Genomic DNA, 13,135 nt, shown 5'->3' with positions numbered 1-13,135 from the left:
GCGTTTAATTTACATAAGATTGCGTCAGTATATTTTGAACAAACAAAAATTAAACGAGTTTAATTGAACATACATTATAAGGCATAAAGCGACATAGATACGTAAATACTACACATTGATTGTGTGTGTTTGTAACCGTTTATTCCCGGTAACATGGTATTAATCGCCCAAACCCAAAAGACACGTCCTAAGAAAGATTCGTTATTGGGTTATCGAACGGGCAAAACATGGTAAGAGTGGAGGTAGTTTATTGACAAAGTGACCCAGATACACGATCCATAATTTATGTCTCTAAATTTTCAGACATTATATTTTACCGCGCTATCCTACAGTCTTCGGCGCTGTTTTCGCTTATCTCGTGTCACTTCGATCATGGGCCGGATTAAGATAATAAAACCTGGCAGATACATACTTTGGTAAATAAACATGTATACCGGTAGAAAATAATGGATTCACCCAGCAGCATTTGAATAGTCTCGTCCTATTAAGGAAACATAATGTTTTCTGTTTTTACTTTTTTGTGCTATATCATTTAGCAAAGATTTGAAGTTTTATTTATTTTATAGGAAAAAAAGAAGAGTTGATTACAAGTCAAGTATTGTACTTTGATTTATTGCTTTTAATATAATTATAATTTTCTGACACCTTTATTTTTGTCTCTTAATTTTCTGACACCTGTAATTTTTTAATATTTTTTGTATTAAAATTTTCTTATTACGGTATACGATTTCATGGAGGTATAAATTATTGATAAAGTTTATTTGCCTTATAAATTGTTTGATAAAAAAAATGTTGATTTTAAATATAAACATATATACCATGGAAGTTAGGTTTGCAACAATTAAAACTGATTCCGATATTAAAGATGTCTCATTAATTGCATCTTAATTGAACATAATAATTACAAAAAATGTAATAATACAATCGAGAAAGAAAACAAAAGTCTGTTTCAAAGGAACATGTATACATTTCAACGTTCACTCATCTTTGTAGAAAAGATTAGATTAGCGCAATATTAACTTGTTATTATGCTACACATACAATACAATACAATTCAAGAAAAATTGAAGAAAACAACGCCATCTTATTTGTCACGTGATTACCCCCTCTGTTATTGAAAATTCGTTTTCGTTCTCTACCCGAAGAGGCATCAACACTGCTTAAAGGGAAAAGTTGTAAAATATCGTTTAAGTTTTCATATTTTCAGTATATTCGGTAATAAATTGTACTGAGTATGTCTACCAGCCGGTAACTACCAGTTAACTATAAATAACGCTAGTAGATTGATCATCATCGTCACGTGGTAAACCCAGGAATGCATATTGTGCATGCGTAATGAATTGTATATATTTTATGCATAAAATGATCAATCTACTTGCGTTAATTATAGTGTGTATATCGTTATGTCACCTATTTTCGCGATATTCTTTCGATTTCCCATAGCGAAATTTTATTACCGAATATACTGAAAATATTAACTTTTTCATGTAATGTAATATACCAGTCGTGAAATTTAATCAAAATAAACTAATAATTGTAACAATACGGTATTGTAGAACTTTTCTTTCTTCGACATTCGTGGTTCAAAGTCCCTTTAAACAATCACATAAAACATTGGAAATTAAACAAACCGTTTACGGTTATAATACATGAATAAGTTTTATTTGATCATGCTTTGTCAACGGAAACTATAATGAGAATGATTTGAAATAAAATTCGATATTAACTTCACAACGTTACGCAGTCTAAAGGTTATTAATGATAACGTTCGGCTTGTCCTCTTCTTTCATGCACCGGTGTAATTATCCCTAGTTATAAAGGGGCCTTTCACATTGTGGTAAATTTAAAAAAATGTTTTAGATTCGCAAATTTTCGTTGTAGTTATGCTATTTGTGAGGAATCAGAAATACTGAACATTTGCCATGCTCTGAAATATCCATTATTTGCATCTTTTGACGATTTACAAACCTGACACTTATAAAGCTTTGCAACGCAAAACGATTGAATAATTTGGAGAGTTCTGTTGTTGTCGTTATATTTGTTGATATAACGGGATTGCTTATATAAAGTATTTAATACGTCACTCATTGTATGAGCATTGATGCCGAGAGGTCTATGTGATAGACTTTTACTCCAGGGTCAGTGGTTCGAGCCTAGTTGAGGGTTACTTCTTTTTCTTTCTAAAATTTTATTCTTGTGCTTTTACTGGAGCTATTTAGATCCAATGTTTACATTTATTAAAATAAAGCATTTAATGACAAACTTCAATACATGCCAAAATCTGTGAAAAGGCCCCTAAACAGCAAGCTATCAATACAACACTAAGAATATGGATGAACTTGCATAAACTAATTATTTCCAATAAAAATGTAGCAGGTACAAAATATATACCGGACTATGCCGATCGTAACCGTAAAAACTCGTCATGCCTCAACGGTGAATGCCGACATCAGAAGGCATGGAACAAATAACGTCAGAGTCAATAAGGGCTACACTACCCTTAAAACCCAGCCGATCTGTGTTCTTAATGTAAACAATAATATTCAATATTTTACTTTAAAACCCAGACTGAGTAACTGCGGGTAACTGACACATGAACGCCACTGTTCAATGACAAATTTCAAAGATTAATATTGGCCCATGTTTTGTTTGTTTAATGTGATTTTTTACCTTATTCAACAGTACATCAGTCAAATAAAGGCTTAAACTACTCAATATTTTTAAGGGAAATGTTGTTCTTTACGTATTAAGTTCAGGCCCACTTTTATGCCAAACTTGTATCAGAGATAGGAGGGGAATTGCGGAAAAAGTAATTTCGTGACCACACCAATGACCGGGCTGGGAATCAAACCCCTTATCCTCCCTGGGACGTATAATCAATTGATCTACCAAATAAGCCAGTCGGACCAGTAAAACGTTGTTATTTTGCATATTGTCTACTGACCTACTTCACGAACAGAGTTCTGTTATAATTCAACAACAATATCGGTTATCTAATCGGAATGGGAAAAGTTTAAACTTTAACGCTACACATTAAAATGAGAGGCTGATGGGCTAAGTGTAGATTAATCTAACTCAGTCCATAACTGTGATTGGGTTTTTATCTGCGTCCACAAACGCATGAACTGGTCTCGTGTCTAGAGGTGATTGCGTTGCGTTGATAATTATTTGGATGAATCTTGAATTGCGTTTAATGTGGGATGTTTTGGTATTTCTTGTTTCATGACAATGGGAAATACTTGAATCGAGAAAAATTGGAATTAGTGTAGTGTGTAATTTGATAAATGTCGAACCTAACTAAAAATTAATTAATAATCCAGCCCATCCCTTTACGAACAAAATAAAATTGTTCAAAATATCGTATGTCAACTGAATCAATTTACCAAAAGGCAGAAAACTTCGGTTATCATAACTGTTTTTTATCAAACAAGAACGAAGACAGAAAATTGATCATTTTATATGTTATTTTTGCCTAGATTTTGGGAACACAAGTAACAAGGTCATCGGAGTAAGTGTGTTCCATCAAAGAAGGATACACAAAGCAACTTGGGTGTCACAAAATCGTCAACGTAGAACCAGTTTGAACACATGTGCATGGCAAGGACGTTTTGTCGCTCTCTTCAGGATGAACGTGTCAAGCGTGGAGTAGATGTGGCTTCTGATCATCATCTGCTTGTTTCCCCATTAAAACTGAAGCTGAAGAAGAGCTGGGCAGGGGCCGGGCAGGGGGGCCAGCCAACGTTACAACACTGCTACACTGAAAGACACCTGGAAGCAATGACCTCAAGGTCACCCTCTCCAACAAGTTCCAGGTCCTAGAGGAGCTGCTTGAATAAGAGACGATAGAGCAGAAGAGGCAGAACGTGAAAGAGGCATTGACTTCAACATTCCAAGAAGTACTGGGCTCCAAGTCTTACATCCACAAGGGGTGGATATCAGCAAAGACGCTTTAGTTGTTGCGGAAAGACGAGAAAAGAAGACAAGTGTCAACAACAGCAGAACACGAGCCTCAAAAGTGAAAGCATGAGAAGAGTACACCGAAGCATATAGGAGCGTCACGCGAAGTTTTAAAGCAGACACTCGAAACTATCTAGAGACGCTTGCAACAGAGGCGGAAGAGGCAGCCTATCAGAACAGAACTAAAGATCTGTAATCCATCACCAAGAGATTATCAGGAAAGTTTGCCATGTTAAAGAGGCCAGAAAGGGATAAAATGAGGAAGTAATTACAGATGACGAAGTGCAGAAGAAGATGTGGATTGAGCACTTCCATGCGCTACTAAACAGGCCAGCTCCTGCAAACCCACCGGAGATTCTGTCAGCTACAAGCGATCTGCCAATCAAGTGCTGCACTCCCACAAAGGAAGAGATCAGCAGCGCCATCAAGCAATTGAAGTACGGCAACACTGCAGGACTTGACAGCATACCTGCAGAAGCGCTTAAGGCTGACGTGGTGACCAGTGTGGAGCTTCTACACCCACTCTTCAGCAAGATATGGGAAGAAGAAGAAATTCCAATAGAGTGGAAAGAGGTTTACCTCATCAAGCTTCCCAAGAAAGGCGATCTCAGTTCTTGCTCCAACTACCGAGGAATCACCCTGTTGTCCATCCCAGGAAAGGTGAATAATCGCATCCTGCTGAACAGAATAAAAGACGTAATAGACCCGCATCTCATAGACCAACAAGCAGGCTTTTGAAAGGCGAGATCGTGCTCTGATCAGATCGCAACCCTGCGCATCATTCTGGAACAATCCCAAGAGTGGAATTCGCCCTTGTATGTCAACTGCATTGACTATGAAAAGGCGTTCGACAGCGTTGACCGGGAGTAACTCTGGGGACTTCTGAGACACTACGGAGTCCCAAGGAAAGATCACCAACATCATCAGGAAGTCGTATGAAGGATTGACCTGCAGAATCGTTCATGGCCGACAGCTCATGGGCACCTTTAAAGTGAGAACCGGAGTGAGGCAAGGCTGCTTACTCTCACCTTTCCTGTTCCTGCTGGCCATAGACTGGGTAAGGAAGACATCGACAGAGCAGATGCGGAATGGATTTCAGTGGACACTCTGGACACAGTTGGAAGATCTCGCCTTTGCCGATGATTTGACTCTTTTCTCTCACACCCAACAACAGATGCAGGAAAAGACAAACATAGTAGCGGACAACTCAGCAAGATTGGGTCTCACCATCAACAGAGGGAAGAGCAAGGTGTTTAGGACCAACGCATCCCACAACACACCCATCACAGTCCAAGGCGAGGAGCTGGAGGAGGTTGACAGCTGTACATATATCGACAGCATTCTAAACAACCAGGGGTGAACAGATGCATATGTCAAAACCCGCATCTGTAACGCACGACAGCCTTCTATCAGCTAAAGAACATCTGGGGATCGAGCGAAATACCATGGTGAAGCCACTACTTCTCTATGGAGCAGAGACCTGAAGAACCACTGTTACCATCATAAGAAAATACAGGTCTTCATCAACACCTGCCCCAGGAAGATCCTGAAGATCATCTCTGGCCAGACAAGATCTCCAACGAAGAATTGAGGAGCAGAACAAAGCAGCGGCCAGTTGAAGAAAACAAACTTCAGGCGGTGGATAGGCCACACCCTTCGCCAGCCTGCATCCAATACGACAAGGCAATCTCTCACATGGAACCCCCAAGGGAAAAGGAACAGAGGGCGGCCTAGAAACACCTGGCGCCGGGACTAGGATGCAGATGCTAAGCAGATGTGCAAACCATGGGGGCAGCTGGACAGACTCGCCCAGAACCGAGATGCCTGGAGGAAGCTGGTTGGCGACCCAGATGGGACCACAGGCGAAGATGAGATGAGAAACATCAGATCTAAAAAGCTCCAGTCAAATAAAAACAAGAATCAAGTTAAAGGAAGGGGAAAGGTAACCATCAACTGGGCTCGAATCACTGACCCCTGGAGAAAAAGTCTAATGCTTATACCACTCGGCCGTCCGTGCTCATACAATGAATTATGTATTTTATGCTTTATATAAGCAATTCTCGTAGTGTCACAAAATATAACGACAACAACAGAACTCTCCAAATTATTCAATGGTCTCGCGTTGCAACGATTTATAATTTCTGGTTTTTAAATCGTCAAAAGATGCGTATAATAGATATTTTAGAGCATGATAAATGTTCAGTATTATTGTTTCCTCATAAATATCATAACTACAACGAAAATTTGCGAATCTGAAACAATTTTTATTAATTTTGTCAATTACCCAAAACGTGAAAAGGTCTCTTTTGATACTGACCTGTTTTTAGCTGCATTATTGTCATTAAAACTCTTTCCTATGATGGTTAGAGTATTTTGATATGCAAACTTCATGTGATTGAGTTATAGTTGCTGTTTTCTTTTTATTCATTTCAGATCGCTGCATTCACATTGCACAAAAATATTTATCGGAAAACGTTCCATCGTGTATTTTTAAGAGCCTTTTCTACACTGTACTTTAGAAACGGCGTATATGTCTGTATTCGAGTGAAATAAATTATTGAAATAATTATGTTGTCAAACCAGAAACTTCTGCAGTTGATAACACGTCGAAAAAGAGTTGATGATGGGGCAAGGCTATGGTAGATTTTACATTATGTTTTTGTTGTTGTTGCAAATTGGCGTACAATACCATTTTGTGTTCCTAAACGTTCTTACTTCCCGGGACATTTTTAGAGGCCTCTGTCATCGTAATCGATCAAATCAAAATGTGTTGTCGCTTGCGTTTCCTCAGTGTGTTATCTAAGCTTGTCTCTAATGCAAAGTATGCATTTAAACTATAACGGCTCTCTTTGTGTCCGTTTACTCAACCCTACGATGAACGCAACACAAATGTATGTTCTATAAAGTACTTTCAAATATCGATGCATTTCAACATCTTACAAAATGCCTGTGGATATAATAAGAGTAAAAGTAAAAAGCAATGTCAAAGAAAGAACGTTGTTAAAACGATTGTTATTTACTTTCAAAAACACTCAAAATAATAAGCAGATTTCCTCAGTTTATGAGAAGCTTTGAATTAGCCTGTATGAGACAATATCGGAAGAACATCGGATCTGTTTCTCGGTCTCTAGGCTATTGAAAACATTGCCGGAACGATTATTACGTCTGGCTGTCGCGATATTATAGTAACCTAGATTCAAAGGAAAATGTCTGCTCAGATTATTGATGTAACAACCAAGCTATATTACTGAATATTATTTTAATAACTATAATACTACAAAGTCTCTCCTTCACAAAAGAATCATTTTTCCAAGGTTATCTCGTTTCGTATTTTTTACGCGAGTCTCGTATTTTCCATTACATAGTATTCTTCAAAACCATATTTAAAAAGGACAGGACATTATTCAACTATATTATGTAATTGTCTTATAAAAATGTTTTTCTCTCACTATAGATCCGAGAACTGGCTACTGCTGTTATGCAATGCCTGATTGAACAAGAGAAATATGCGATAATCACGATGTCCCTTTATTTCCAGATGTATATCAAAATCTGTATTATTATGCAGTTAATTTTAGTATTATTGGACCTAGTAGTATGTGCAATATTCTTTGACATATCTCATTGCAAGCCAATGTGATTTATTTCAAGAGACGGAAATTGAAATAAGTGTGGTGTATTATTTGATTAATGTCGAAACTTACGAAAGAAAATAAGTAATAATCGAGAAGATACCTAATTTAATGTTATAATATCATAGATTGTGTACGAAACACGTAAGTATTTCGAGCCGAGTTTACAGCTGTATTACCGGTATATTTATTGACAAATCTTAACTATAAGTGTATGGGTCTTTTATACAAAATTCATGTGATTGAATCATAATTATTATTTACTGGTCATTGGTTTCAACTCGTTTCGTGCTAATTGCACAACAAATTCTGATCGTGGTTGTACTCAAAAAAGGGCTAACGAATATGTACTGTGTGAGAGACGTGGTTGTCGTCTTAGAGTACACGAATCCTGAACCCGTTATATGATAATCTTGTCATTAAAGACATTGCTGCAGTCGATAAAACGTCAATCAAGCGTATGTAAAAAAGACCGCAAACGATTACTACGTCTGGCTCTCTTGATGTTGTAGTAACCTTGATTCTTCGAGAAACAAATTTCTCCCCGAATGTTGTTCATTAGTTTAGATTATTGAAGACACAAAAAAGCTGTATCACTTAATATTGCATTATCTTCTAATACCTTAAGCTCTCTCCTACACAAAATATTAATTTGCACAATGTTATCTCGGTGGCATTTTCTTTTGAGAGACTGTCGTATTTTCTATTGTGAAAAAAACACCATTAAAAGAGCTGGTCATATATGTTGTTTTTTTTCTTATAAACAAGAAGGTTGCTCTCTCAATTTCTTCCGAGTAAATGCTACTTCTGTTATGCAATGCCATATTAAAAAAGGAAAATATCATGCGTCACATAAGTCAATATTTGAGACAAAGTTAGTATTTTTATTAACTAAATTCCTGCTTACAGAATTCAAACAGAAATATTCTTAACAGCATTGATAATATTTGCTATTTGTTTCAAACGTTGTTCGAAGTTATTGTTCTGAAAGTATTCTGATTTGATTGTTTTTGCAAAGCTTTCATGGAATTCTACTGTGCACGAGTTGACTTAAAAGTGCATTTATTCCAAAAGTCTGATGTAAATTGCTTGTCACTACCAGATGCATCTGCAGTTGATCAACCGTCGCGAAACGAGGTAACAGATATTTAACCCCAAAATGAGGAAGAAGTGACACACTTTGTTCACCATGGTCGTCCCTTCGCCTGTGTGTGTGTCAATCTTCATGTCCTTTCGTTCATACACACAAATACCCGACGATTATATCATTAAATTTTCATCCTACGGCATTCAAACAACATGCATGTATTGTCCCTGATGATATGAAATCGGACATGTGAACGTGTAATTAGGATAATTCGAAAATTTCTAAAAGTATGTCCCGTTTCATTTTAAGTAGTAACTTTACTATAATGAAATAGTATATATTTGTACATACGACAGACTATTGACACAATGATACTACACGCAAGCCAGACACAGATTTGTGTATATGAAATACATTAAAATTTGTTTGCCCTCAACGGCAACATTATAAGACTGATTGACGATGAAAGTAAACACCCGATGTAATTAATTTCTTTAAATACAATTCTTACCGTTGCATCAGAACAACAGAAAGCAATACGATTTAAAGCTTTCTTCAAATCTAAACAATGTCCTAACTTAGATTGAGCGGCCCTAGCAATGGATTTCGATAAATGAATACGAAGTCGACGTTAAGACTGACAGATGACCCTCGGAGGAGACATTGAGTCGAACAAAGCCTTCTGTTCACGTGCATTTTACGTTTAGCGTATTTGGCTATATCCGTAAGTCTCTTACAAAGTACAGCCCTATGTTTCGGGAAGATCAACTTAGATTTGTACTACTTGTCATTTGCACTGTGACATCGTAACATAGATTGCAACAATCACAATAAATTCTGGATAACGGTTATTGTTTTTTAGTTGTTTCAGTTTATACATATTTTGAACAAGATACTTATCGTCAAAAGAAATAAGTCATCAAACACTAACGTGTTTATTGCTTTTTTTATTTCGTGCCTTTTATACATACTGGGGTTATTGTCTCAAAATGTATGCAAAAACATGTACATGACAAAGTCTAATGACTCTGTAATTAATGCGCTCTGTACAAATGGAGAAGGCCAAGATCCTGCCATTAGGAGATAGAGATCTGAACACTATTGTTTAACAGGTAAATGGACTGTTTGTACGTAAGATCATAAATAGATTTACTAATTAACCATCTCTTGGATATAAAATAAAAGAAGCATGTTGATTGCCATGCACATCTTTACTAACACGCAATGATGAGAACATTGCGTTATATATAATATATTTGATATCGAAACTATGTTTACCTTACATAGGACATCACTTATTTATCTATTTTCTATCGTTTGAGAGTTGAATAACTCCCTTAAATGATCAAGATTAAACTATATCAAATGAACATGTATAATAACCCATCAAGGCACTTAAAGACAATACTTTAAATTGATAGTGTTTGTCTGTGACCACTTGTTTCATGGTCACATGGTGTTCATCGCATAAAACGAGACGAAAATACACGCCCCTAACAAAACCATTGGTGAGTGTGGCAGTTGTTTATTAGCACAGTGACCCAGACACACGAGGGCAATGTTATAAGATTTGGATCTAATCGTAGATTATTATTGAATTTGAATTAACAACTGTTGCTAAATGTAGTATATTCGAAAACTCAATTGTTTCAAACAGAAATTATCTTACTTCTTCTGCCATCTGCAACGTTTTAGAGGTTGCTATACTATTATGGAATTTAAATTATTTTTTACTTGATAATGGTTTGCTATTTTAGTATTAATTATTTGACCTCTGGGAAGTTTACATTAGTGCTTATCTCTCAATATTGCGTTATTTTTTAAAATTTGACCCAGCAGTTGTAGACATATACAAGATTTCTGCGTTGAATAAAACCGAGTTCATGGAAATCGCTGCACATTTGACGAAGTTTTGGCTGTTCAAAGCGATGCGCCCTGTTTTCGGGTGATCTTGAGTTGGATACCTTGTTATATATATATTTGATAGTGAATTTGTTTTCGTTCCAGAAAAGTTTATTATTCGTTATTTTTTGATAATTTATCATTCAAAATGATGTTTTCACTAATTCATATCAAAGCCACACGCTAACAACATGTGACACAAATGGCCGTACTGGGAATCAAATCCTTTACCCTGCCTGGGATGCGTAATCAGACGCTCTACCATCTGCGCTAGCCTTAACATTAAGGTTTTATTATTGTGCGTATGTATTGCTGAAGTATTCACAAATATATTTATGTAATAGTTAAACAACAATACTTTAATAGTAGTGTCCCGCCCGGAATCGGTAAAACTAACACATTTATCCTACAAATTGGATTTGAAATACATGACAAACCGTTTTACCTTATGTACATTATACCGACCCAATATATTTACGCCCACCTTTTGTCCAGAGCTTTAAAAAAACAACAGATCTTCAAACTGGTAAGTATATAATATGTGGAAACTTTAATGGTGTATAAGATGTTAATTTAAAATATCAAAATTATACATTCAATTACAATAATAATAATAATGCAAGAAAAAAATGCAATCTTTATCAAAGATAACAATATAATTGATACTTTCAGATATCTTAAAGGGGCATTTTCACAGATTTTGGCAGGTTTTGAAGTGTGTCATTTTATATTGATAAATATAAACATTGGATATAAAAAAACTCCAGTAAAAATTCAAGAATAACATTAAAAAAGGTAACCCTCAGCGGGACTCGAACCACTGAGCCCTGGAGTCCTGGAGTAAAAAGTCAACGACTTAGACCACTCGACTATCCTTCCGTATAGAATACTCGACGTATTTTATGCGATATATAAGCTATCCTCGTAGTTTCCCAAAATATAACATCAGCATCAGAACTCTCCAAATTATTAATTCGTTTCGCGTTGCAACGCTTTATAATGTTTGGGGTTTTAAATTGTCATGAGATGCATATAATGGCTACTTTTTTGTGCATGGTAAATGTTCAGTATTATTGTTCCCTCACAAATGTCATAACTAAAACAAAAATGTTCGAATCTGTAACATTTTTTTTCAATTTTGTCAATTTACCAAAACGTTAAAAGGCCCCTTTAATGGCACTATCCAACAATATACATAGAGACGGTTAACACCATTACAACAGGCTTGACGTAGCTGATACTTGTTTGTAGTTTTATTTCACCGTTCCTTAAAAAGTTGAATAACTCCCTCTGTTGCTCTGGTATCTTCCCTACTATTGAGTAATTAAATGGTAATTAAATTGAATGCGTTTTAAATCCCTTTTATTATTGTTTGATTTGATTTACAATGCTATGAGGTCAAATGTTATTTACACGTAAATGTATCATGAATATTGCTGGGCCGAGTGTGAGGTTGAGCGCTCTATAACCGGTTTAAACCCCCAATGCTTTGCATTGACCGTTCCAAGGCGGTGACCCCAGCTTTATTCTTATATGTGTTTATGTTGTTTTGTATTGTGCTGTTTTGTGCTGTTTTGTACTGTTTGTGCAATCGGTCACTTGCCTTAAACAAAGGACCAAGTATTTGTTTATAATAAGAATTGAATACTGCTCCAGCAGCTGGAGTTTCACTTCTTTATATTGATGTTTTCCTAACTTCAATTAATCTGTCATCAAAAATATGAAAAGCTACTATTAATTTATGTTTAAGTCTGACCATTCCATCATCGACTTACAAATAAGTTTCGAGTATATAGTACATGTAAATTCAATCATTCACTCTTAAAGGATATTGATTATTTAAACTCGCTCGAAACAAGTCATGACACAAACAAGTCGATACCTTTTACTGAATTAAAAAACGGTGCTTAGTTGACAGAGCAAAACGATATTTTAAAAGAATCTGTTTCATTCTATAAAACATTATACAATAAAAATGACAACGAAATTAAATACGATATTAAAGCTGATTTAGGTAATATTACTATACCAAATAGAAAAAAGTTCAATCTGACTCAATAGAAGGGCTGTTTAATATTGAAGAAGTCTCCATAAAACTTAAAATATGAAACACGATAAAAGTACAGGTTCTGATGGATTCACTGCTGAATTCGTTAAGTATTTTGGAATTAATTAGCCGAGATGTTTTTTGAAAAACTTGCGACCATTTACAATATTAAATGTTGTTTACAAACAAGCATCAGGTTCCATTGCAAATAGATTAAAGACAGTACTCGACATTTTAATCTCCAAAGATCAAACAGGTTTCATAAAAGGTCGATTCATTGGTGAAAATGTTAGATTACTCTACAATGTCTTGAAATATGCTAAATATAATAATTTTACTGGATTACTAATGACACTCGCTTTTGAAAAAGCATTCGATATTTTGTCTTTTCAGTTTATAGAAACAACTATTAGTCATTTTAATTTCGAACCAATGTTTCAAAAATGCATATCTATGCTCTTGCATAATACCATGGCCTCCATACAAATAAATGGATTCTTGTCAAATACG

At 35.7% G+C, this 13,135-nt stretch overlaps 1 protein-coding gene across 1 annotated transcript; it reads left to right on the top strand.

The window, feature by feature from the left end:
* Positions 1-227: 227 nt before the first annotated feature.
* Positions 228-5,317, top strand: LOC127849637 (uncharacterized). The gene is made up of 3 exons (XM_052382384.1): positions 228-242; positions 4,363-4,653; positions 4,931-5,317. The coding sequence occupies exons 1-3, from the start codon at positions 228-230 to the stop codon at positions 5,315-5,317; spliced, it is 693 nt and encodes a 230-aa protein (XP_052238344.1).
* Positions 5,318-13,135: the final 7,818 nt, after the last annotated feature.

This window comes from Dreissena polymorpha, chromosome 11, assembly GCF_020536995.1.
Source record: "Dreissena polymorpha isolate Duluth1 chromosome 11, UMN_Dpol_1.0, whole genome shotgun sequence".
Lineage (NCBI taxonomy): Eukaryota > Metazoa > Mollusca > Bivalvia > Myida > Dreissenidae > Dreissena > Dreissena polymorpha.
The sequence above is the reverse complement of the archived record's forward strand: the minus strand, read 5'-3'. Positions and strand labels throughout refer to the sequence as shown.